The 22,399-nt window shown below is 36.7% G+C and overlaps 1 protein-coding gene across 4 annotated transcripts in view; it reads left to right on the top strand.

Annotated features, from left to right (window-relative positions):
* Positions 1-22,399, top strand: part of ncoa2 (nuclear receptor coactivator 2) — a 103,447-nt gene that overhangs the window by 26,150 nt on the left and 54,898 nt on the right. For all 4 annotated transcript variants that reach the window (XM_058764657.1, XM_058764658.1, XM_058764656.1 and 1 more), the window contains exons 3-4: positions 20,498-20,602; positions 21,611-21,783. In XM_058764657.1, coding sequence (XP_058620640.1) covers positions 20,514-20,602; positions 21,611-21,783 — 262 coding nt within the window. In that variant the 5' untranslated portion in view covers positions 20,498-20,513. The remainder of the gene's footprint in view (positions 1-20,497; positions 20,603-21,610; positions 21,784-22,399) is intronic.

The raw sequence follows: 22,399 nt of genomic DNA, 5'->3' as shown, positions 1-22,399 counted from the left end.
TTGCGAGATTAATATGCATACTCTTCAGTCGTTTTTTTCACAATGAACTTGGAAGCATATGATGACGTTAATGCTGTAAAATTAAGGCTACTGTAAATGAGTAGAATAATAATATTTGAAATATTAAAATATATATATTTTTGGTCATTTTTTGAATGCTTTAAAAATCTGAGAATGATGTTATCATAACATAATCTTTTGAATGAGTGCATGTTGGTTAATAGTTTAGTTCTGTCATTCTCTCATTTGGAGGTGATGAACCACATACACTATTTTTGTGTCATCAACTTTGTGTGAGAATATGTAACAGTCATAGATACTTGCTATTATGTATTTGTTACAAACCACCGCAGACTGTATGTGTTCATATTAGGGCCCATCGGAAGTGTCTATAAAGCTCACATTTCTCAAGATGTGCTCTGAGCAGGTTTTGTGATTCACATAACACATTACAGCACAAAAAAGAGAAATAAAATGTGGCATTTGATTTGAAATTTGGCTGGCAATATATAATTGGAATTTCAAGTGCACAATCATTGCATCCAGATGATTATGTAATAATCATGAAAGACTTTCGAGTGACTTGTTTTCTGTATATGCATTCCAGCCCATGTGTCAAGTTATGCTGAGTGTTGCATGCGCTGTCAACTCCTCAGCACTTTCCATATCTTGCAAAGACACTCTATATATATTAATACAAGTTAACCACGTCATCCACTCATCTATAGCCCTTAAAGAAACATATACTTCATTTAGAAATCAAGATCAATTATAAATGAGCCTTAAACAGTTAACCATGCATCGCTTAAACTATGTGCACATTGACTAGGCAGTGTATTTACATCCCACAAATACATATTTGAGCTGTCTGTCTTGGATAAATTGATAAAGTTGGTGACACAACTTATAAGTATAGCTTATATATAGTATAGCTGTAGATTTTAGGCATGTAACCCATAGTACATTATTTGGCGTGCATTCTTGTGTTGCTGTGACAAGAATAAATCTTATTCATGAATAAGGTGATCGAATTAGCATCAAAAGTCTGTGCTATTAAACTGAATGTGTTATTATTCAGGTAACTAGCTGTAACCATGTTTATAAGGTATAACTTGCTCTGTAAGATTCTTTTCAAACTGTTGCTGTGCCATTACTCTAGTTGACCTCAAAAAGAAAACAAACAGTAGACAGTTAATGCTAATGCTAAAGCTAAAACCCTAATGTTATTGGGAGTGTTTTCTTATGCAGTATGCCTTAGTAGTGATATTGGATATTTTTAAATCAAAATTAGTCAGGTTTTTGTGTTTTGTCCTACAAGAGTTAGTTCTAAAGCACTGAAACAAGTTAGTGCTTTTGTGGCTGAAATATGCCTAAAAATAAAGTTTGTGGTTAACACTTTATCTATTCTATAATATTCAACGTCTTGGAAAAAGGCCGTTGCTAAAAAGTGGCTAAATGGGACTACAAAGGTTGTCAGGGACAATGAATGTCACAATGCTGTACAGGAAAACTCATCTACTCACAGCCTTGTTGCTTTTATACTCATGCTCTTGCAAACTACTCTAACTCAAACTTTATAAATTATAGATTTTAAATATAGATTGAAAGAGTTGTCAGCAACTCTGTGTGATGGACGTTGAAGTCATATGACTGTGGTGTAGTTAATTTATAGCTTTCGCTATTTATTTCTGCTGACTGTATTTAGGCTTCAAAATTTGTGAAGATTATCTTGATGAACATGTAAGAATCATAAACCTTTTGGTCAAAGAGCCTCTTTTCTATAATAACCCTAAGCCAATGGAAAAATCTTACTGCATTTTTGTTGAGGGATCCAGGGTCATGTTAACTTCCAGGTTGGCTTACAAAAATGTGCCATCCCTGTAGCACCTATGCTTTCCTGAACTAGTTTGGACTGGTAGACGTTTGTGTTTACAGAAACCTCTAAAAACTACAGCTAGATTTCTGGATGTGCCAAAGACATATTGCTCAACTAATGTTCAGTATTATTTAGTGTAGGTTAAGTTGATGTATTAGAACATCAATGTGAGGTAGCTGTTTACAATCCGTAAACTCTTTCTTTTAATTAATTCCAAGAGGCTGGGACACAAGTTCAGAATTTTTTTCTCGACAAAACCCGGAGGTGGTATTTAAGCTTGTCGGCGATCTAATCTTCAGAGCTTGGTTTGTCAGCTGCACAATGTGGACCCTCCCACCTAGCATGCACTAAAGAAGTTTATTGATTTTTCGCACTGCATCTGTGCCTCTTGTAACCCAAAACCCATCAATACACATCAGACATTTAACCCACTCTCCGTTACACTTTCAGTTATGGGAATACAGTTAACCCAGCGTTTCGAAATGTACCGACAGGCTCAATGCTAGATCAAACAGTATAGTTCTGATGGCCAGATAAGGGAAATCCATGCACCTCCAGCCGCGAGCGTCCCGTGCCCGTGAGCCACTCCAGATCCGCCTTTGCCGCTTAATATGTTTATTATACAGCGCTCTCTCTGTGGCAACTTGAAGTGGCTGTCAGTTTAAAAGATTCATGAATATGATCAGCTTCGGTAAATGGACGTTGGCTTTTTGGGTCTGCTTGATGCTGGTACTTTAAGACCATTACGTTCTCAGTAATTGTAGAGCTTATGAGTGGCAGGAACATCTCTCTTTCCCTCTCTCAGTCAAGCCATCTGGGACAGTGGCTGGAGACCAGGCCTGCGGCTCTAGGGAGGAGAGAATGTCGATCTCCCTCCTCCTCCTCCTCCTCCTCCTCCTCCTCCTCCTCTCTTGCTCTCTCTCTATCTCAGTCATAAGCTCGTTGCCATCCCAACCCCCCTTCTCATCCGCCGCTTGTTTTTTGCGTTTCCTTGCTAGACTATTTTCAAGTCTTTCACATATTCTCCAACAGCACTGATTGGTTTCATTTCCTTCACTTCCTGTCTCTGCTCGTTCTCACTCGCTGACGTTTCGTCTTTGGGCTCATTATCGTCAGCTGAAGAGGCTGTAAACACCGAATCTCCTGCAAATCTCCCTCAGACACTCGCTGCTAATAAAGGCCCATCTGTTCTGCATAACCACGATCCCCATCGGCCTTAGGGATCTCTCCACACTGTAATCAGTAATGTTGGGTAATAGCTGTGGGTTGCTCGCAACAGCTCCACACACTCTTGTGTATTTTGGCTTTGTGAACCACCACCCCCCACCCAGATATTTAAGTCATTCCACCTTCGAGCTGGATTCGGGCTGGGTGCCATCAGATGAGCGTGAAAGTTGGATTTACGTGGCGGGGTTTAACATATGATTATGATGCAATTCCCTTCAGTTTGAATAACGCTCCGGTCCGTATAGGAGGGTCAAGCAAGGACATTGTTCTTTACGGCAAGGCTAGTCATTATGCAAACCCTTCAAAGACCCCTGGACCGATGCAGAAGCGGTGCCCTCGCCATTTTCGAGGGCCCTACAAGCACAGGGTGTGTCACCAGTCTTGATCCCTCTGAGCTTTTCAAGCCACAAGATTACAGGGATGGCACATGAAGCTTTGGTGCAAGCTGCCTCTTTGTCTACTCCAGGAGAATGATGGATTGAGTCTCCCTCCTCTGCTGCTCTCTTGAGATGTCTGTTGGGCTTTGTTTGGCAAGTTTAGCTCTCTGCCTTTTGGTAGGCGCAGTGTTAACCTTCCACAGTATCCCGTCCCACATATAGGTCAGGACTATAGTGCATCTTCTGCATTTTAAGATGACAGTTTAGCAAGTACTTTAACTTTAATGCACAATGAATTTACTTATTCTGTAATTTAATTAAAATCAGTTATTTTTTTTGTTTTTTTAATTGATACTGAGGAAGGCTTTTAGCCAAAACTTCTGGTATTAATATAAATGGTGTTTATTTCCGGTATTATTAACTTCTTTTGTAATTAATCAAATAAACAATATAAAGATATAAGGGGGATATTAGTTGATACAAATGTCCTGATATAGTATCAAATAAATATAGTATCATAATCATAAGTCATTTGGAAGTTTTGTCTTATCATTTGTTTTATCATATCTTAGAATGAAATACTGATTTTTATATTTTATGTGTATTTTTTTATTTTAATGTTTATTTTCATTTTTATAAATGTTATATTTGTAATACATTTTTGATATTTGAAAACCGGTGTCATATAAAAGACAGGTAATTGGATCCTTTTATAACAAGGATCCTTTTATGGTAATTAGGTTGTGATATGTCATGTGGTGCAACTCACAAAAACATGTATTGATATTTATAAAATAATAGTTCATGACATTTAAAAAAAACATTTTATTTTGACATATTTTAAAACGTTTTTGAAAAGTATAATGCACTCACATGTATTCAAGCTGTAAGTCTTTGCTTTTAAACTTTTGTTGAGAAATTGTTTTTCAAAGCCAACATGAATACAAACATTACACTTACATGTACTCGGCATGTGTTTTAAACTAGATTTTAAAGGATTGTTTCTTTCCCTTGTCTGAGCACTCTTCTTTGTCATTAGCCCATCAAATCTCAAGACTGTTTCTTTGAATTTAGAGCTTTAGTTCAGTTCAAACCTAAGCTGGAGAATCACAGCTTGAGATCTGAACACGATCAGTTCATACTAATGATCTGTGGAGCGCCGTACTTGCTGCCTGCAAAAACCGTAAGGTCTGGAGATTTTTAGTTCTTCTTTTCAATTCCAGTGTTGTCGTCTCTGCATTTTGAAGAACCCAGACTGTCAGTCTCCTGTCAGGCAGGCGCTGTCTCTTCCACTGATATCCAACCCATCAGCGGATGCATACTGCACACCAAGGGCTCTCTGACAGCTTCATCAGTGGGGCAAAGTCAAATGATTTTTTGAATCATTACTTGTGTGGGTGTATGTACATATTTCCTCACTTCTAAAAGGCAGGTTTGTGGTGAGGTAAATCCAAACAGGTTTACTCCACTTTGCAAAGATGGTACATACAAGAATATACGTATAGGTATATCTATATACACTCGTCATTGGAGCAACAGAATGTCCAGGTTAATGTGATCCAGGCATGACTTGATGATCTCATGAACTCCAGGCCCAAACAAGTAGACATTAAATCTGTAACTAGGAGGTTTTGGCATGTCATGGTTTGTGAGACTTGTGATGTAGTCACGTCAATGCGTCTAATGATAAGATTACACCAAAAAGGAACGCCTGTGCTTACACAAGATCATGAGGGATAAGTGTCAGTTTTTGTGTGTGTGTCTGCAAGAAAAAAATTAGGCTTCAGGATAATTAGCCTGGTTGTGAACTTTTTAGTAGGTGCAAAATAATATTAGCATTATTTGCCATCACACCTGTGATGCAGCATGCCTATGTAGTGCGCACATACAGTGAATCACCATGACCCAGTTTTAAGGTCATTTTTTTTCTCTGTCAGCTATAGCCAAAATCATATTTCATGTTCATCTAAATTTTAGTATACTCCAGTGCTGTATGGAGGATGCATGGAGTGAACAGATAAAAAAACAGTCATTGAAAGGGGCAAATCATTTAAAGTTCCACACATATTTATATGTTGTATTACAGCCATAGACAGTGGTTTTAGCTTTGACAGACTATGTTAGCATTGTTGGCATAATACCCAACTTTAAACTCAGAATGTCTGTCAGTGGTTTAAGTTGTTTAGCATTATGAATGCATAATATGTAGCATACATTGTTTAAAAAATTAACTAAATAAACTTTAAAATTTTACTTCTGCAGTAGAAGCAGAAAAACTGTTCAATGTATTTACCTAAAGCTACTTTTCAAAGCATAAAATGTCACATTTCCTTTACAAATATTTTTTTAAATATTTGATCTTCTTCAGTGTTAAAAGAAATTTGGTTTCTTAGTAAAGTGAGTTTCAACTTTCAAATGGCGTCTTTCAAATTGTAGGGTCAAATTATGGGTATGTGGTTTTTTTTTTATGGTGCAGGTCCAATTGACCCCAACTGGATTTAATACAATTCACTATGAAAAAAAAAAGTGTAAAAGAGTAAACTTTAATAATACCTCCCACTCATAAACATGAGAACAACTGTATATAACAATAAGGGTGGGCGATATAGCCTCAAAATTCTGTCAAGAATATTTATATAATGATATTTTTGACGATATGCAAAAAAATATGGAACAACGTTTTATTAGTGATGCTGGCAGGCGGCAGCATTTATTAGTGCAAACACAATGAAGGGCATTTTCCATCCTTTTCCAATGAGCTACTGTCATTGACAGACTACCTAATTCGAATTGTAAATCTATTGTCATGACGTGGCAGAAGCAGCATTATAGTGCAATTGTAGTGACCAGGGTTGGGCAAGTTACTTTTAAAAAAGTAATTAGTTATAGTTACTTCTCACAAATAGTAACTGTTACATCATTATAAAAGTAGCCTAACCAGTTACCAGGGGAAGTAACTATTGCGTTACTTTAAAAAAAAAAAAAGAATGTTCAAATGTGTCAAATAACTTGGATGCCTCCAATATTAAATGTTAAGTGAATGAAATGGACACTACATGGAATAAATGATTATTTTTAAACATTGTACACTAATACAAAACAACACTTTAAAAATACTTATTCAACACGGAACATTTTTTAACATTCTAACAGACATTATACCAAACGAAGCAAAATTTAACTTAAAATTAAATTTTTGAGACCCCCTTCTTGAATCAGGCATGCAAATAAATGCAGCCTTGCTGAGCAGAAGGGAATTCTTTTAAAACATAAGAAAATATTACAGATCCCAATTTGAACACTATGTGTGAACTTTATAATAAATGTATTAATAGAGCTGTTGCAATTATTATCATTATTATTGTCTTTTTAATTTTATTTAACAGAACAACAATAATATTACAATACACATTTATGAATGTTGGAGTTTTTATTTTGACGGAAACCCTCAGGAAGTCCTCAGTGCTTCTTTTTGTTGACAGCAGCAGATTTATAAATTATTCTTATTACTAATTTGGGAAGATGCATGTATCACATTGTCACATGCCCTGTAAAAATTCATAAAAGCTTTACTGAGCAACTGAGGAGTAATACAGTTTCAGCGCAGATTTCCCTCACGGTTTGGACTTGGAACCCTGGCTAACGAGACAGCGCCGCAAGCTCCTGCAGCACTGTTTGAACACATGCAATTCATGCGTCTATTAGAAAACATAACGTTCTGCAGTGTATTTAATTGTTTAAGGCCATTTCGCGATTTTAATCATCATACAGAAACCAGCAACAACCACCCCTTCCTCTTCTCATCGGAGACATGAGATGCAGTACTAAACGGTCTCTCGCTGTCGGTGCTTGTAATGATTTTTGCGTCTTTCTCTGACAGTTTTAAATGCTTCCACACTGCTGACGTGTTTGCTGCAGTAGTGCGTGCCTCTGTTTGATCGCGTCACATCATTGTACAATTTATTCGGTCTTTTTGCTTATTTCGGTGCATCCCTCGTAAATACATCATTGCATCGCTATATCATTGATATCGCAATATGACACTTTTTTTTTTTTATCATGTAATAATTTATACCGGTATTATTGTGGATGGTATGATATGGCACACCCCTATATAACAACTATTTTCACAAAGTATGAAAATTATAAAGAATATTGTTAATAAAGTTATTTTTGTTTTCTTTGTGCACATTCTTGTAGCTTCGTAAAATTACGGTTAAACCACTGATGTCACATGGATTATTTTAACAATGTCCTTGCTACGTTTCTGAGCCTTGATCGTGATTGTGATCCTTGTTGTCTATGGGAGGGTCAGAGAGCTCTCGGAATTCATCAAAAATGTCTTAATTTGTGTTCCGAAGACGAACAAAGGTCTTACTGGTTTGGAACGACGTGAGGGTGAGTAATTAATGACAGAATTTTAATTTTTGGCTGAACTATCCCTTTAACATATATGAACTGATAAAAATATATGCCTTCAGCACAGAGTATGTTTCTTCAGATAAAAGCATCTGCCAAATGCATAATTGTAAATGGAAATACCTTCAGAGGTTAGTTGAGAAAATGACCAAATACATTATGGCTAACCATAAAACATTGTTTTTAACCATAAAAATTTACATTTTGGATGCACATTTCAACACATCAGAGTTTAAACAATTTGCATGCATGTTCATGACCCAAAATGAGAAAAAGTCAACATTAAACAAAAAAAAGTTATAGAGTAATTAGTATTTTGACACCTCAAATATCAATTTGTGTCCAATTGATCCACAATATAATATAAGGGGTTAAAACTCACCATTCTAAAGCAAAAAACAGATAGTTAGTGCTGTTTTGGTGCTAGTCCAACTGATAACCTAGCATAGCCATTAAAATTTTGCTGGTGAAGCTGACCGAACCACACAGCACTTTTGATTTAGTCGAGCTAGTTTAGAAGCCAGGTTGAGACGCTGGTTGTCACAACCGGAAACACAGCACATGCTGGTGCTGCAGTTTAACTTTTATCCCTGATGTTGTTGCCTTCAGGGACTGAAGCTATCGACTGCGATTCTTTTCTGTTTGGATGAGTAAACCCTCCCGAACACGAGTCTTTAGATGTTCATTTGGTGTCAGTGATCAAACATGGTATTTTTAGTTCTGTTGAATCACAAACAAACAAAACTCCCTATAACCCTCCAACTGTCCCAGATAGAGAGTCTCTTCTCGGTTGTGTTGATGGCAGCAAAGCTTTCCAGTAGGGAGTCATCCCTGTGGACTTTAAATGGTATCGCTGGAGGAGAGAACAGGAGGCTGTCAGCGCTCTGGATGCTGAAGAGTGGAAGTTCTCTGCACTGCCTCATTCTCTTTTCCTCCTCCTTTGTTGAGTATTATAGGCTGGCACATCTGTTTATGGCAAGAAACGATAGGCAGGGTAAAGAGATGGAGGTCTCTGTCTTTCCTCAAGAGAATGTAGTACTTGAAAAAGACTCGGAGCACAATTGAGATGGTATAAGGAATGTTATATACTTCTCTGGAAATCTGTCTTGATTAGAAAATGCGTACAAAATGATGAGGTGTAGGACTTGGAACGCTCTTGTTGACTTGGTTTGGTTTGCCAAAGAGTAGATGGTTAAAGGGACAGTTCATCATCATGAAAATGTCTTTCCAATTCCATAAGAATAAAATATGGTAAACGCAACAGTACTTGCTTGACACACAGGAACAAACCTCATTGGTTGTTGAACTTCCAATTTAACAGTTCAAAAAATACAAGAAGTTTAAATTGGCTATTTTCATTTTTCAGTGAACTAATCTTTAAGGATATAATGTTTTAATAAAAAATCATAAATCATAAAATCGCTATAATATTGCCGAGAGGGCCCCTGTTAACCCTCATTACTATATTTCAAGGTCAGTAAGTCGCCTTAAAATATCTGCTATAATTTGAGCTTCTTATGCCAAGTAAAATTAAGTTCATGTTGTAAAATATCATGTAGTTTGACTGCCCAAAAATGGAATGTGTATTAATCAATGGATCATATTTGCAAAGACTAATTGAAATATACAGTGGGGCAAAAAAGTATTTAGTCAGCCACCAATTGTGCAAGTTCTCCCACTTAAAAAGATGAGAGAGGCCTGTAATGTTCATCATAGGTATACCTCAACTATGAGAGACAAAATGAGAAAAAAAAAATCCAGAAAATCACATTGTAGGATTTTTAAAGAATTAATTGGTAAATTCCTCTGTAAAATAAGTATTTGGTCACCTACAAACAAGCAAGATTTCTGGCTCTCACAGACCTGTAACTACTTCTTTAAGAGGCTCCTCTGTCCTCCACTCGTTACCTGTATTAATGGCATCTGTTTGAACTTGTTATCAGTATAAAAGACACCTGTCCACAACCTCAAACAGTCCAACTCCAAACTCCACCATGGCCAAGACTAAAGATCTGTCAAAGGACACCAGAAACAAAATTGTAGACCTGCACCAGGCTGGGAAGACTGAATCTGCAATAGGTAAGCAGCTTGGTGTGACGAAATCAACTGTGGGAGCAATTATTAGAAAATGGAAGACATACAAGACCACTGATAATCTCCCTCGATCTGGGGCTCCATGCAAGATCTCACCCTGTGGGGTCAAAATGATCACAAGAACTGTGAGCAAAAATCCCAGAACCACACGGGGGGGACCTAGTGAATGACCTGCAGAGAGCTGGGACCAAAGTAACAAAGACCTCAAATCCTGCAGTGCCAGACGTGTCCCCCTGCTTAAGCCAGTACATGTCCGGGCCCGTCTGAAGTTTGCTAGAGAGCATTTGGATGATCCAGAAGAGGATTGGGAGAATGTCATATGGTCAGATGAAACCAAAATAGAACTTTTTGGTAAAAACTCAACTTGTCGTGTTTGGAGGAGAAAGAATGCTGAGTTGCATCCAAAGAACACCATACCTACTGTGAAGCATGAGGGTGGAAACATAATGCTTTGGGGCTGTTTTTCTGCAAAGGGACCAGGACGACTGATCCGTGTAAACGAAAGAATGAATGGGGCCATGTATCGTGAGATTTTGAGTGAAAACCTCCTTCCATCAGCAAGGGCATTGAAGATGAAACGTGGCTGGGTCTTTCAGCAAGACAATGATCCCAAACACACCGCCCAGGTCCTGGAGTGGCCTAGCCAGTCTCCAGATCTCAACCCCATCAAAAATCTTTGGAGGGAGTTGAAAGTCCGTGTTGCCCAGCAACAGCCCCAAAACAGTACTGCTCTAGAGGAGATCTGCATGGAGGAATGGGCCAAAATACCAGCAACAGTGTGTGAAAACCTTGTGAAGACTTACAGAAAATGTTTGACCTCTGTCATTGCCAACAAAGGGTATATAACAAAGTATTGAGATTGAATTTTGTTATTGACCAAATACTTATTTTCCACCATAATTTGCAAATAAATTCTTTAAAAATCCTACAATGTGATTTTCTAGATTTTTTTTTTTCTCATTTTGTCTCTCATAGTTGAGGTATACCTATGATGAAAATTACAGGCCTCTCTCATCTTTTAAGTGGGAGAACTTGCACAATTGGTGGCTGACTAAATACTTCTTTGCCCCACTGTATTGATATTGATATATATGAATTTTTTTTAAAAAATAATAAATTCCAGAAAAATATTTATGATATTTTTATCTTTACACCACATGATTTTTGTAGTGTAATCTTTCTTGATTTTTTTTATTTTATCATTTATTTATTTTTTATCAATATGAATCCAAAGAGCACATTTCTAAAAATTTGGCACGTTTCAAAGTAGATTTAAATTTTTTTTTATTTATCCTGGATACTCGTATATCAGTGATTGTCAATCGTTCAGCTGAGAAACCACTAAAATGTGTCTTCCCACAAATTTCCAGTGGACAAAAAGATGTATTTTTAATGTTTAATTGGCTGGATAATTGATAGCCTAATTTCCGTTCACATCAAATTATCTAGGCCATCTACCCTACTAAGGTCTATTACAGTGCATGGAGATGGGGTGGGGGCGGGGCATGATTTTAGAACCGCCCCAACGTTCCGCCCACCAGTAAATGCCTCTGATTGGTCATCCTGACACCACTAACACTTATCATCTGCATCTTTAACATACTCTAGAGCTGCTAATGGGAGTGAATGATTGAGAAATGTGTCAGTGTTCCTCATTATCTCTCTGTGCCTCCGCAGTGCTGTTGATTAGTGGAGGTCTGACATGGCTCATGTTGAGCGTGGAACAGCAGCAGGCTGTTCAGAGTCTGCCTGGCTGACTGGCCCTCTCCTTCCCTACTGCTGTAAATAATTAATGCTCCATATCAGTGCCTCCCCGGCCTTGTCGTGGGCTATGCCCTGTTTGCTGCACCAGCTGCGACCTGCTTAAAGCGCAGGGGCTTCCAGAAGCTGGTCATGCTACATTCATGTTGAACTGTTTGTGTGGCTCTATTTAGCAAAACTTAACTAGGTTAAAGTAGCTGATTGTGGCCCGCCTTTATGAGTCATTCATTAATATTAAACAAGGTGAGCCTGTTTCATGATTTGACCCATGTTTGAACGGTAACAGATGCGTTTTGATTGGACCGTTGATTGATTTTTACTCTTTGTTTCTTCTACAGCGTAGTATGTAGCATTTGTGGTTGAGGAGTTAGCTAGACAGAATTTTAGATTACATGAGATGTGCTCATTTTTGGAAGCTTATTAAATTAGTGGTGTTTGCTAACTAACCAGTGTCAATCAGGTTTACTTCATGACTTTAAAAATAGACCTTGAAAAAGCATCACAACAGCTTCCACTGTCCTTTAATCTTGACTTTTATTTTAGGGTCACACAATACATTCAGTGTCAGTGTTAAAATATATATATATATATATATATATATATATATATATAACTAAAACTGAAATAAAAATAAATTAAACCTAATCAGAAATGTATATTCTAAAATAACAAAAGCACATAACAAAATTACTAATAATTAAACTAAAATTAAAAAATGAAAACTTAAAATATAAGGTAAAAGGTAATACAAAATATTAATAAATAATGTGGAAATACTGATATACGTAACACTGTTATTGGTACCAGATTTGCAATCTGATATTAGTGGGGGGGGGGGGGTTTATGTATGTACAGTATGTATTTATTTTAGGGCTGTAAACGATTGATTGTGAGTAATCGTATCAAAAATAAAAGTTTGTGTTTTCATAATATATGTCAGTGTACTGTGTATATTTATCGTGTGTGTATATATACTCATTTATTATGTAAACAGAAACTTCTATTTTGGATGCAATTAATCATTTAACAGCCCTAATTTATTTATTGGTGTCAGTTGATATTTGATATTTGTATGTTAATTTTGCATGTTAATTTCCTTCATTTTTACATTAGATCTCTCAATTAATCTTTAAAACACTAAAAATGTATATCCATTTTCCATACTGTATATTATAATGTTATGCTGCCTTAATTCTCTTATAGCATTTAAAAGGATGCAAATAGTATAGTATAGTAGTATTTATGCAAAATAGTATACAATTTGAATCTGGCTTTTATCAATTATTTTATCGTCTCATCAATGATGGACTGAATTATAATATCAGGACATCCCTGATTTGTATTATTTATTATGATGTCTAATACTAGTGCTTTATTTCTCAGCAGATTGCACATATTTCTGTGCATGCATATATTTAGAGCAGTGAGGTTTATTAGACACATGTCTCTCACCGGGAGTTTTAACACAAGCCGGCCACCAAACCACTAGTCATCATGGAGTTCTGTGTGGGGGTATCTGGATATCAGACACCTCTGACTGTCTCCCCCTGCCTTAGGGGACACGAACATCTCTGACTCATTCTTCAGCGTATGTGGGTGATGCACGCAGCTTGCGGGACATCTGCTAACTGTAAACCTGTCAAGAGCAGTCTGGCACCAGTGTACAGAGTACATTAACTCTGTTTTACATTATTTTTACTTGCATTATCAAAAAGAATTTGATCAACAACCCATTAAGAAAACGTAATTGCTTCTAACTTGAGGGAGGAAAAGAAAAGGAAGAAAGCGCCTCTTTCCTTTTCAAGCACGCCCACTCAGTAGAGATCTTATCGTCAGTCACTTCGAGCCTGTGGTTTCATTACTGTGTCCTTACGGCAGTCGGCATCTCTGTAAAAAAAAAAACTCCATTCAGATAGACCACTTGAACACTAGTGTAGCTATTTCAGATAATATAAACATATTAGAGTATCTGCAAAGATCTCGAGAAGCAATTGTTATCAGCACAGTATTAAAAGGTGTTTCTGAGTGTGATTTATGACGGAGGATCTTAAATAGTGGGTCATTGCCCACAAATGGCTTGCTGGTCTGATCCCAGACAACAAAAATGCAACTAACCATGTAACTTTGTACAATCAGGACAGCTAAATCAATTTGCATATAAACATATATGAGAAAATACTTTCAAATATTTTTGTTGTTGACATAGCCGTAAGGCCGTAAGTCCAATTTAGTGTTGTCACCTTTTGTTTGTTTGTTTTAATTTGATTTTTTATTTATTTGTGTTTAGTGTAGTTTACATTTTCTTATGTTTTGTTTTAAATTGTTTTAGGTTATATTTTATTCTTCTATTATTTTTTTTTATATATATTTTATTTTATATATTTTATTTTTGTTCATAGTCTTATTTTATATATTTTTATTGTAGTTTAGAATTTTTGGCAGTTATTTTGTTGTTGATGTTAACAGCTGTAAGTTCAATCTAGCGTTGCCACTTTTAGTTTTTGGTTTAATTTAATTTTGTTTTGTTTTAATTTGTTTTTGTTAGTTTCATTTTGTTATTCTTTTAGTGTTTTAATTTGTTTAATTTTGTTTACTTTTCAGTTTTTGTTTTGTATTGGTTTAATAAAATTTTATTGTAATTTTATTTTAGTTTAGTGTTTTTATTTTTTTTTAGTTTAGTTTTACTTTTTTATTTTAATTTCATTTTTTACATTTCTTGTCAGTATTGCTATGTCGTCATGGCTTTAATCGAATCACTGCTCTGTAATACTGGTACCGCAGACTGATATCAAAACTGGTTAAGAATTGCTAATTAAAGAATTGGATTTACCACCATACTTGGAAACTTTGATTTCATACATCTATCAAAAAGCTGCTTGGCGCTCCCGCTATTGTGTGTATCAGATATTTGGTATTCTTAATCTTTTGCACTTTGGTCCTTTCCATCTGTGTTAAATCCTCTTCAGCCAATCGGATTGTGTCGGTTAGCAGGAAAAGCTGATAGCATTTCAAAGCCGCCTCTGTAATCACTAGCTACCACGTCTAACGCTCGACCCCTCTCATTACGGTGATTGTCCGTGGTTTCAAATCGAAACACCTACCTTATTGCATGAAAGTCCCCTGCAGCCTCTGAGAAGCTGCTATTAACAATTGATTGAATTATATGTCACATGACTGAGAGAGAGTTAGTTATATATAGTAAGGCTGTAGAGGTTGAAGTGGCTCTGTTGTCTTGGTATGAAGAAAAACCGTGCACCTGACAGCTGGACGCAGGAGTGCTTCGTATGGTTTGAGAGTGTAGGATATGCATTTCTGCATATTTTATTCCAATACCAGTGAAATTGTATGATTATCCATACCATGATATTTGGTGCAATGATGCTCTACATGCTTTTTTATTTTAGCACTAAGTTAATGCTGGGTTTACACTACATGATTTTCAAAGTCATCAGATCGCTGTTTCTCTGAAATTTCTCTTGCCCTGTATCTTGCTCTCTCATTGGCTGTAGGCCATTGCTGATGTCATTTTCAGTCAAAACACATTTCACACTGCAAAGCTCTGTTGTCCAGATATTTAGATTGCTAAATATTTCTTCTTTAAGATTGTGTCTTTGATAATAGTAGGGCTGGCCTCCAAATAGTTGACTAAATGTTATAGTTGACAAGAAGAAGCTTAAAGGGATAGTTCACCCAAACAAAAATTTTGTGTGAACATTTACTCCCCCTCAAATTATTCCAAACCAATATGGGTAACCAAACAATTGATAGACCCCATTGACTTGCGTAGCATGGAAAAAAAAAATACTATCATAAGCCCTATTCGGACGGGACTAGTTTTCTAAACTACGTTTGAGTTTTGATTCTTATCGCCTGACGTCTGCGATTTTCATGTACCAATTCGGACGGGACTAACATCTCTGTGTTTATTACAGAGGTGGGAGGGTCTGTTTTGTACATCTGGGCGTTTCAGAGGTCACGTGCTCTGTATGCGTGCATTGCGTGTCATTCGGATTGATTACCATAAGTATAACAATTTTACTACAAATACCATGGTGAAGCTATATGGCTAGTATAGCAAAACCATGTTAATGTGTGGTTGCTTTAGTTTTACTTTAGTTATTTATTTGTAGTAAACCCATGTTTAATTTTCATAAAGGTGCATATGTAATTAAAACATTATGTAATTGAGTGCAGAAATGAACGTGAGTAATTTTACCTGACGCAGATATTACAATAGCCAGTCTGAATGGTTTATGTGATCTGACTCTTGATTTTATTATTGTTTTTAATTTATTTACTTATTTTTCCTTGCCGGAGGCAAATATATCAAACATGAGCGGTAAGAGCGTCTCACGGTAATTCACGTTGGCCAAAACACACAAGGAAACGCGTTGTGAAAAAAAATCTCACCGGCAATCACAGACATCGCATTCGGACGGGATTAGTTTTCTCAGCGGATCACTGAGTTTGCTGAAAAACAGTAGGTAATTTGCTCTGGAATTATAACAGAGGTTGTGTGAGAAAAACACAGACATGGCAGATTCGGACGGGATTAAAATCACCAAGTACGTCTGTGAAACACACATTTCTCTAATGACCCCCTGTAAAACTAGTCCCGTCCGAATAGGGCTAAAGTCAATGGGGACCATCAACTTTTTTTCTCTTTTAAAATATCTGTCTTATTCAGCAGAAGAAATACAGGGTTGAAACAATTTGAGGGTAAGTAAATGATGACAGGATTTTCATTTTCACTTCATTTTTGTACGCGTATGTTTGCAGTCGAACACGTAGCCTTTCAAAAAGTATACTCCATTTGATAGCATGCGCAAACTCAGGCGGTCGAGATATGCGCTCTAGGAAGTTTCATCTTTTGTCCAGTTATGACCGATAAAAAATGTTTCTGTGCTCTTTTAAACTTCAGTTGTGGCTGTCTCATAACACCCTCACACAAGTCAGTGCGGGTGTCTGTTGTTCTTGCAGTTTCCAGTATTATATTGTTGTTGTTCCGTCTCTTTAGTTTCAGTTTCTACTGTGAAATAATGGCCTGGACCAGTGTTGCCACCTTGTGGAAGAACTGTTAAGTGCAAAACAAATTCAATGCGCATGTGCAACCTGCAAGTACAAAGTGCGCACAGTTACACAAATCAGGTGGTTGCGCTTTCAGTATGCGTATACTATTCTGGTGACAAAATTGGCCCTGTCCCAAATGGCATACTTCGTGTGCACTTTCGGTCTTGAGGACCTACAATGGTCGCTACGTGCGCATGTCCGTAAAGTCCACAAAACCATAGGGTGTCCCATTCATCATTTTAGCTTTCAGAAAGATGCTTGCGAATTTCTACCCATTACGTCACGAAAGTGCGAATTCAGAGGAAGACCGTGAGGGTTTAGGGTGCCATTTGGAACAGGCGCATTGTACGTGGACCAAAATTTTATTAGTCGGTTAGTCATAGAAACAAAGAAAAACTGTCCGTGATGGACAGATCCTTAACAGCTTGTCCTTGAGGTAATTACTGTACATCGAGTGCGAATTACAATTATCATTCATTGACCTCAAATATGGCTTATAATTTGAAATTGAAACATGTAGCAAACATGTAGCTCTAACATTAACCTAGATTAATGTGCACGATTAGGCGCATATCTGTGTTTGTGCATAGTGTAAGCTTTTAGCGCGCTACTGCATAACATGGAGGCGCCGGTGAGATCACTTGCATTTTTTTTCCTGATAACAGCAGAAACAACTTAAAATGCTCCATCATTACAAATAAAAGTAATACAGCATTCTAAACTGCAAAGGGTCATTCACAAATAAAACAAATAGGATGTGATTTCTACCATCTCGGCCTCCGTGAAATGAACTGAAACTCAGCATATAAGCTACTTGCCTTACAGATATATATCTATAGAAAGCTTGATATGTATACTTTTAATCTAACCCATTCAAATCTATTCAAATACTTCCTGATTTTGTAATAAAACTACTACTAGTTGACTCAAATCTTTAGTCAGTGGCAGCCATAGATAATTCACACTATGCGATTGTCATGTGAACAAGCACCGATGTGATTTCAGTCTTTTGTCAGTGATCTCTTGAAAATTGGTGGCACCAGTAACAGTGCTTTTGACACATTTAGTGCTAATGCAGGCTAACAGTTATGTTAACTGTGACATTGTATAATTAGATTCCCAATTCCAGTGGTGTCCACTGTCCAAGGGGGCACAGAAAACTTTCTAGGCTGTGTCACAAGAATCCGTTTGTCATCAAGATGAACAGAAGGGCCCCATGATTGACAGAAGGCCTTACGTAATGTTACGATTCAGATGTCCGGCTGATGAATGTCTTTCAGTCCTAAAGGTTAACGCTGTCTGAAAGAATCTTGCTCTGTTTTTTCTCTATTTAGCTGGTGTCCAGTGTCTGTAGCGTCGGCCTTGTCCCCCAGAGCTGTTTGATTGGCCTCTCTGTCATTAGGTTTAAGTAGGGCACTGCAATCCAGCAGGGATTCAATACCAGTGCTCCATTCACTCCGGCTCTGACTCCCCCAGCCGGCCTACAGCGCGGCTGCAAATTACGTAAGGCAATGTGTGTGCGTCAGTTTGGCCTGAACGCAGCCCAATGTGTTGGCCTCGTGTGCTGGCCCGGGTGTCTCTCCGCCTGCTTCCAAAACACTGCAGATGAAGCCCTGAGAGAGATCGGAGAGGGGATGGATGGTGTTTTCATTAACCTCCACTGCCTGGTGTTTTAAATTAGCGCCAAATTCACAACAGGTCTCATCAACACTCTGAAGTGCCTGTTTTTTGTTGACGTAATATATTAGTTTTACTTTTCAATTAGCTTTTTTTTCCTGACTCCCATGTTTGGCTTCAGAAATGGAAATCTAGTAAATGATCTAACAATGCTTTTGAGTAGATAATGCTTAAATTGCAACGGACCATTATCATAATTCCACCTTTTTAAAATAGGTCTGCCATTTTCAATTGTGATAATTAGCCCACATAATGCTATTTATGTAATGTTTTTATTGGAACGCTGAATGCAATTTTCAACAAATTTACCCATGAGGCTGCAACCGTTTGAAAACATTTTCCATTACATTAACAGTCCTATTTATGTCAAAAAAATTTCAGCATAACCTCTAACAGATCCCAAACTTCGCATGCACTTTTTTTCTTTTTTGTATGTACAAATGTAGACTAAATTGTTATATTATATTATATTATAATACTTTTGCAAGAAATTAATAGTTTTATTCAGTAAGGATGCATTAAATTCATCAAAATTAACAGTAAGAACATTTGTAAAGTTATAATGTCAAACAAATGCTGTTGTTTTAATCTTTTTATTCGTGACAGAATCCAGAAAAATTTGGTTTTGCAGTTTCCACCTATATGTTAGATATATAATATGTAGTGTTTAATATAAAATATTATTATTATAATATATATAAAATATTATTAAAGGAAACGTTTCAAAGTAACATTTCAAATTTATGCATTTTCATTCCCCATTTTATGTATTTCTTTCGCTATTTTTTGGTTTGCTTTACAGTCATGTGTGCCTTTTAATGTTGCACGTTATTATTAAAAAGCCTCATTCAATAATTTATATTGCTTCATTTTCCCCTTGTGATGGGACACATTTCTCTCTCTCTCTTTCTTTCATCATATCGAGAACAGTACTAGATGATGAAATGTACTAGTTTTCTCTCTCTCGTGGGAATTCCCAATTTTCGTTCAAGCCTGGTTCTATAAGGCACACAAATATGAATAGAAAGTGAAACTACATATTGTAGGATGTGTTGGAAAGATAAATGGCTGCGCTTGTGTCTGTATTTGTTGGGACTTGTTAAATGAAAATTTGCATGCTCAACAGTCTTTTTGTGCTGTACAGTATACGGCACATTGTGTTCTCTCGCTCGCTGACCCCTTACTCTCTCTTGATTTCTCACCACTCACTTACTTTCGTGTTACTTCCACTTTTCTTTCATTGCTCTGCCCTCTCTTTTCTCTCGCTCGCTCTCAGGGGACACCCATTGTCGCACAATATAATTGAATCCCTTTTTCGTTCCATTTTCTCTCATTTTCATTTTCGCAGGCCTCCTTACGCCTTCCAGCATCAACCCACATCTTCAGTATATGACCTCTGAACACAACCCCTAAGCCTTCTCGGCTTTTAATTATCTCTAATTAGTAATTAAATTTTTCAGTCCTTGTAAAGAGCCGTTTAAAACCATATTAACTGATAAGAATTTATTTTTGAGGTTTTTTAGATGCAAGCTTCCAAGATGTTTTCAGGCACTCACAGCCAAACCAAAGGAAAAAACAGTTCCCCAAAATCCTCAGAAATCCCTTATAGACTAATTTCAAACACAAGTACCTAAATGACTGATAGATTCCACATAAATCTATCTCAGAAGAGCTGTTTGGCTTGTTTGCAAATCATCAGGTGCTCAAATTTATTGCATTATGATGTTTAACTGCATATGTTTGAACTGTTAAGCAGACCTATGTCTACTGGCTTTCCTGAAATGCAGCAAAAATAGTTGGCACAGTGTGTTGTTATTCAACCTGTTCAGAAGATAATTTAATATAATGACTTTTTTTTTTTTTATTGGTCCACCTCTTTAAATGCTACAGTGAAGACTAAATATAAGCTAAGTGTGTTCATTTGTCAAGCCTGCCTAAAGAGGATGAGTCCATTGAGCATTTTCTGAATCGCTTATGTTGATGTTCTCTCCAACAGGTGATATGCAGTGAGGATGAGTGCTGTCGGGGAAAACTCGTCGGACCCTGCCAGGTCAGAGGCTCAAAAGCGCAAGGAATGCCCATCAGACCTCCTGGGCCCAAGGTACTTCAACTACACAGCATGCAAACCAGTAGACAAATGAACAGCAGGTTACAATGAACTCCGAAACTGGATTCATTGCAGCATACACATTTTTAGTTTGCATGTATAGCAGAGTGAATTTCTCGGTGTCTATGCTATGAACCGCTGAACTGCAATAATCTTGAGCAGGCCTCCCACCGGTGGAGCTCAGCCTAGATAATACACGTTTCTATATAAAGACCTTTTCCACTGAGTCAGGAAACATCAGTCTGTATAATTCATTCACAGGAAGGAGCTATGCATGCCCTCTTTATTGACAAAATTTTCTGTGCAAACTGCTGAAGATGCAGAGCAGCAAATTGAAAATACAACCTGTTTAAGGTTGCACAGAAGAAGCTCTGGAAACTTTAGTCTATTTTTGTGTTAAACACAGTGCAGAAAAGAGGGTCTTGCTCTTGTTTTTTTTTTTTTTTTGAGGATTGTTTGGATTTTTTATGTAGGTATTTCTACCTAATAACATTAAAGCATCATTTATTAGGAATATGCAAAATTGCATATTTTCAGAATTGACTTATTGTCGGGTTGTCTGAAGGTTATACACAGTAAAAATGTTTGTAATGGCACCTTAAAATGCAGTTTATTGTCCAAAGACACCCATGAGTATGTGTACAATTTTTTAAATATCATAAAATTAATGAAAGAATGTGCAGCCCTCCTGAATTTAACACTTTTTTTTTTTCCAGAAAAGTAACAATAATAAAAATTTATTTATTATATTTATATAAATAATATTTTTTTTGTTTGTTAAAAATTGCACATTTGTTACAAAATGCTTGATGTTGAGATGAGATATACTCCTAAAACTTGTCACATTTTTCCTTTTTTTTCTTTTTTCCTTGCATCTTTGCCAAAATAATAAATAAAAGTTGAAACTATCAAACTGAGGAAGATCTTAAGCATGTACTGATCTGAATGACACGTTTGTATTTTTGCTCTTTAGTCTGAATAATTTTTTGTTTCTCTTCACAGTCCCAAACGAAGCACTGAGAAACGTAACCGGGAACATGAAAATAAATACATAGAGGAGCTTGCAGAGCTGATTTTCGCAAACTTCAATGATATCGACAACTTCAATGTCAAGCCTGACAAATGTGCAATCCTAAAGGAAACCGTCAAACAGATTCGTCAAATTAAAGAGCAAGGTAAGAAAACCGATGGACTCTTCTTTGAATTTACCGTTTTACTTGTCCTATTAATCTTCAATTCAAGTATTAACTCTGAGGCTTGATGCTGAAAACATAACCTCCACATAGTGTTACATTCACTGAGCTTTAGCATAGTCAGACATTTGGGTTAGGCTAGAAGTTATTAGCAGCTAACACAAGACACATGTAGGCGTTTCAGGTTCTTTAGGAAACTATTTGGCCTGTGTAGAGATCTTGAGAAAGAACTTGTCAAATCAGCCATTGATTCCAGATTGGCTTTCAGCAGGAGCCTATAGATTAGCATCATGCTAACTGCAAACATGTCACTGATGTACAATGTAATTTGTCACTGCATTAAGAAAAAATACAGAAACCAAACATAAGATTTAATTAGAAATCATAGCTTCATTACTTTTCTGCATTTGTGTTGTATTTTAAAGTCATCTTGAGTTAGGGATGTTTAACTTAAGACTCATTTGCGTTTCTTTGTTGCCAAAATTATTAACCGCAAAGATTTGGATTCAGGTGCAGTGCTTGTTAGCACGTTATGATTTTAGTTACTTGAAAAGTTATGCTAATAAATTTTGGAAACATTATACTAGATTATATCACA

Source organism: Onychostoma macrolepis, chromosome 24, assembly GCF_012432095.1.
Source record: "Onychostoma macrolepis isolate SWU-2019 chromosome 24, ASM1243209v1, whole genome shotgun sequence".
Taxonomy (NCBI): domain Eukaryota; kingdom Metazoa; phylum Chordata; class Actinopteri; order Cypriniformes; family Cyprinidae; genus Onychostoma; species Onychostoma macrolepis.
This window is presented reverse-complemented; position numbering and strand designations above follow the sequence as displayed.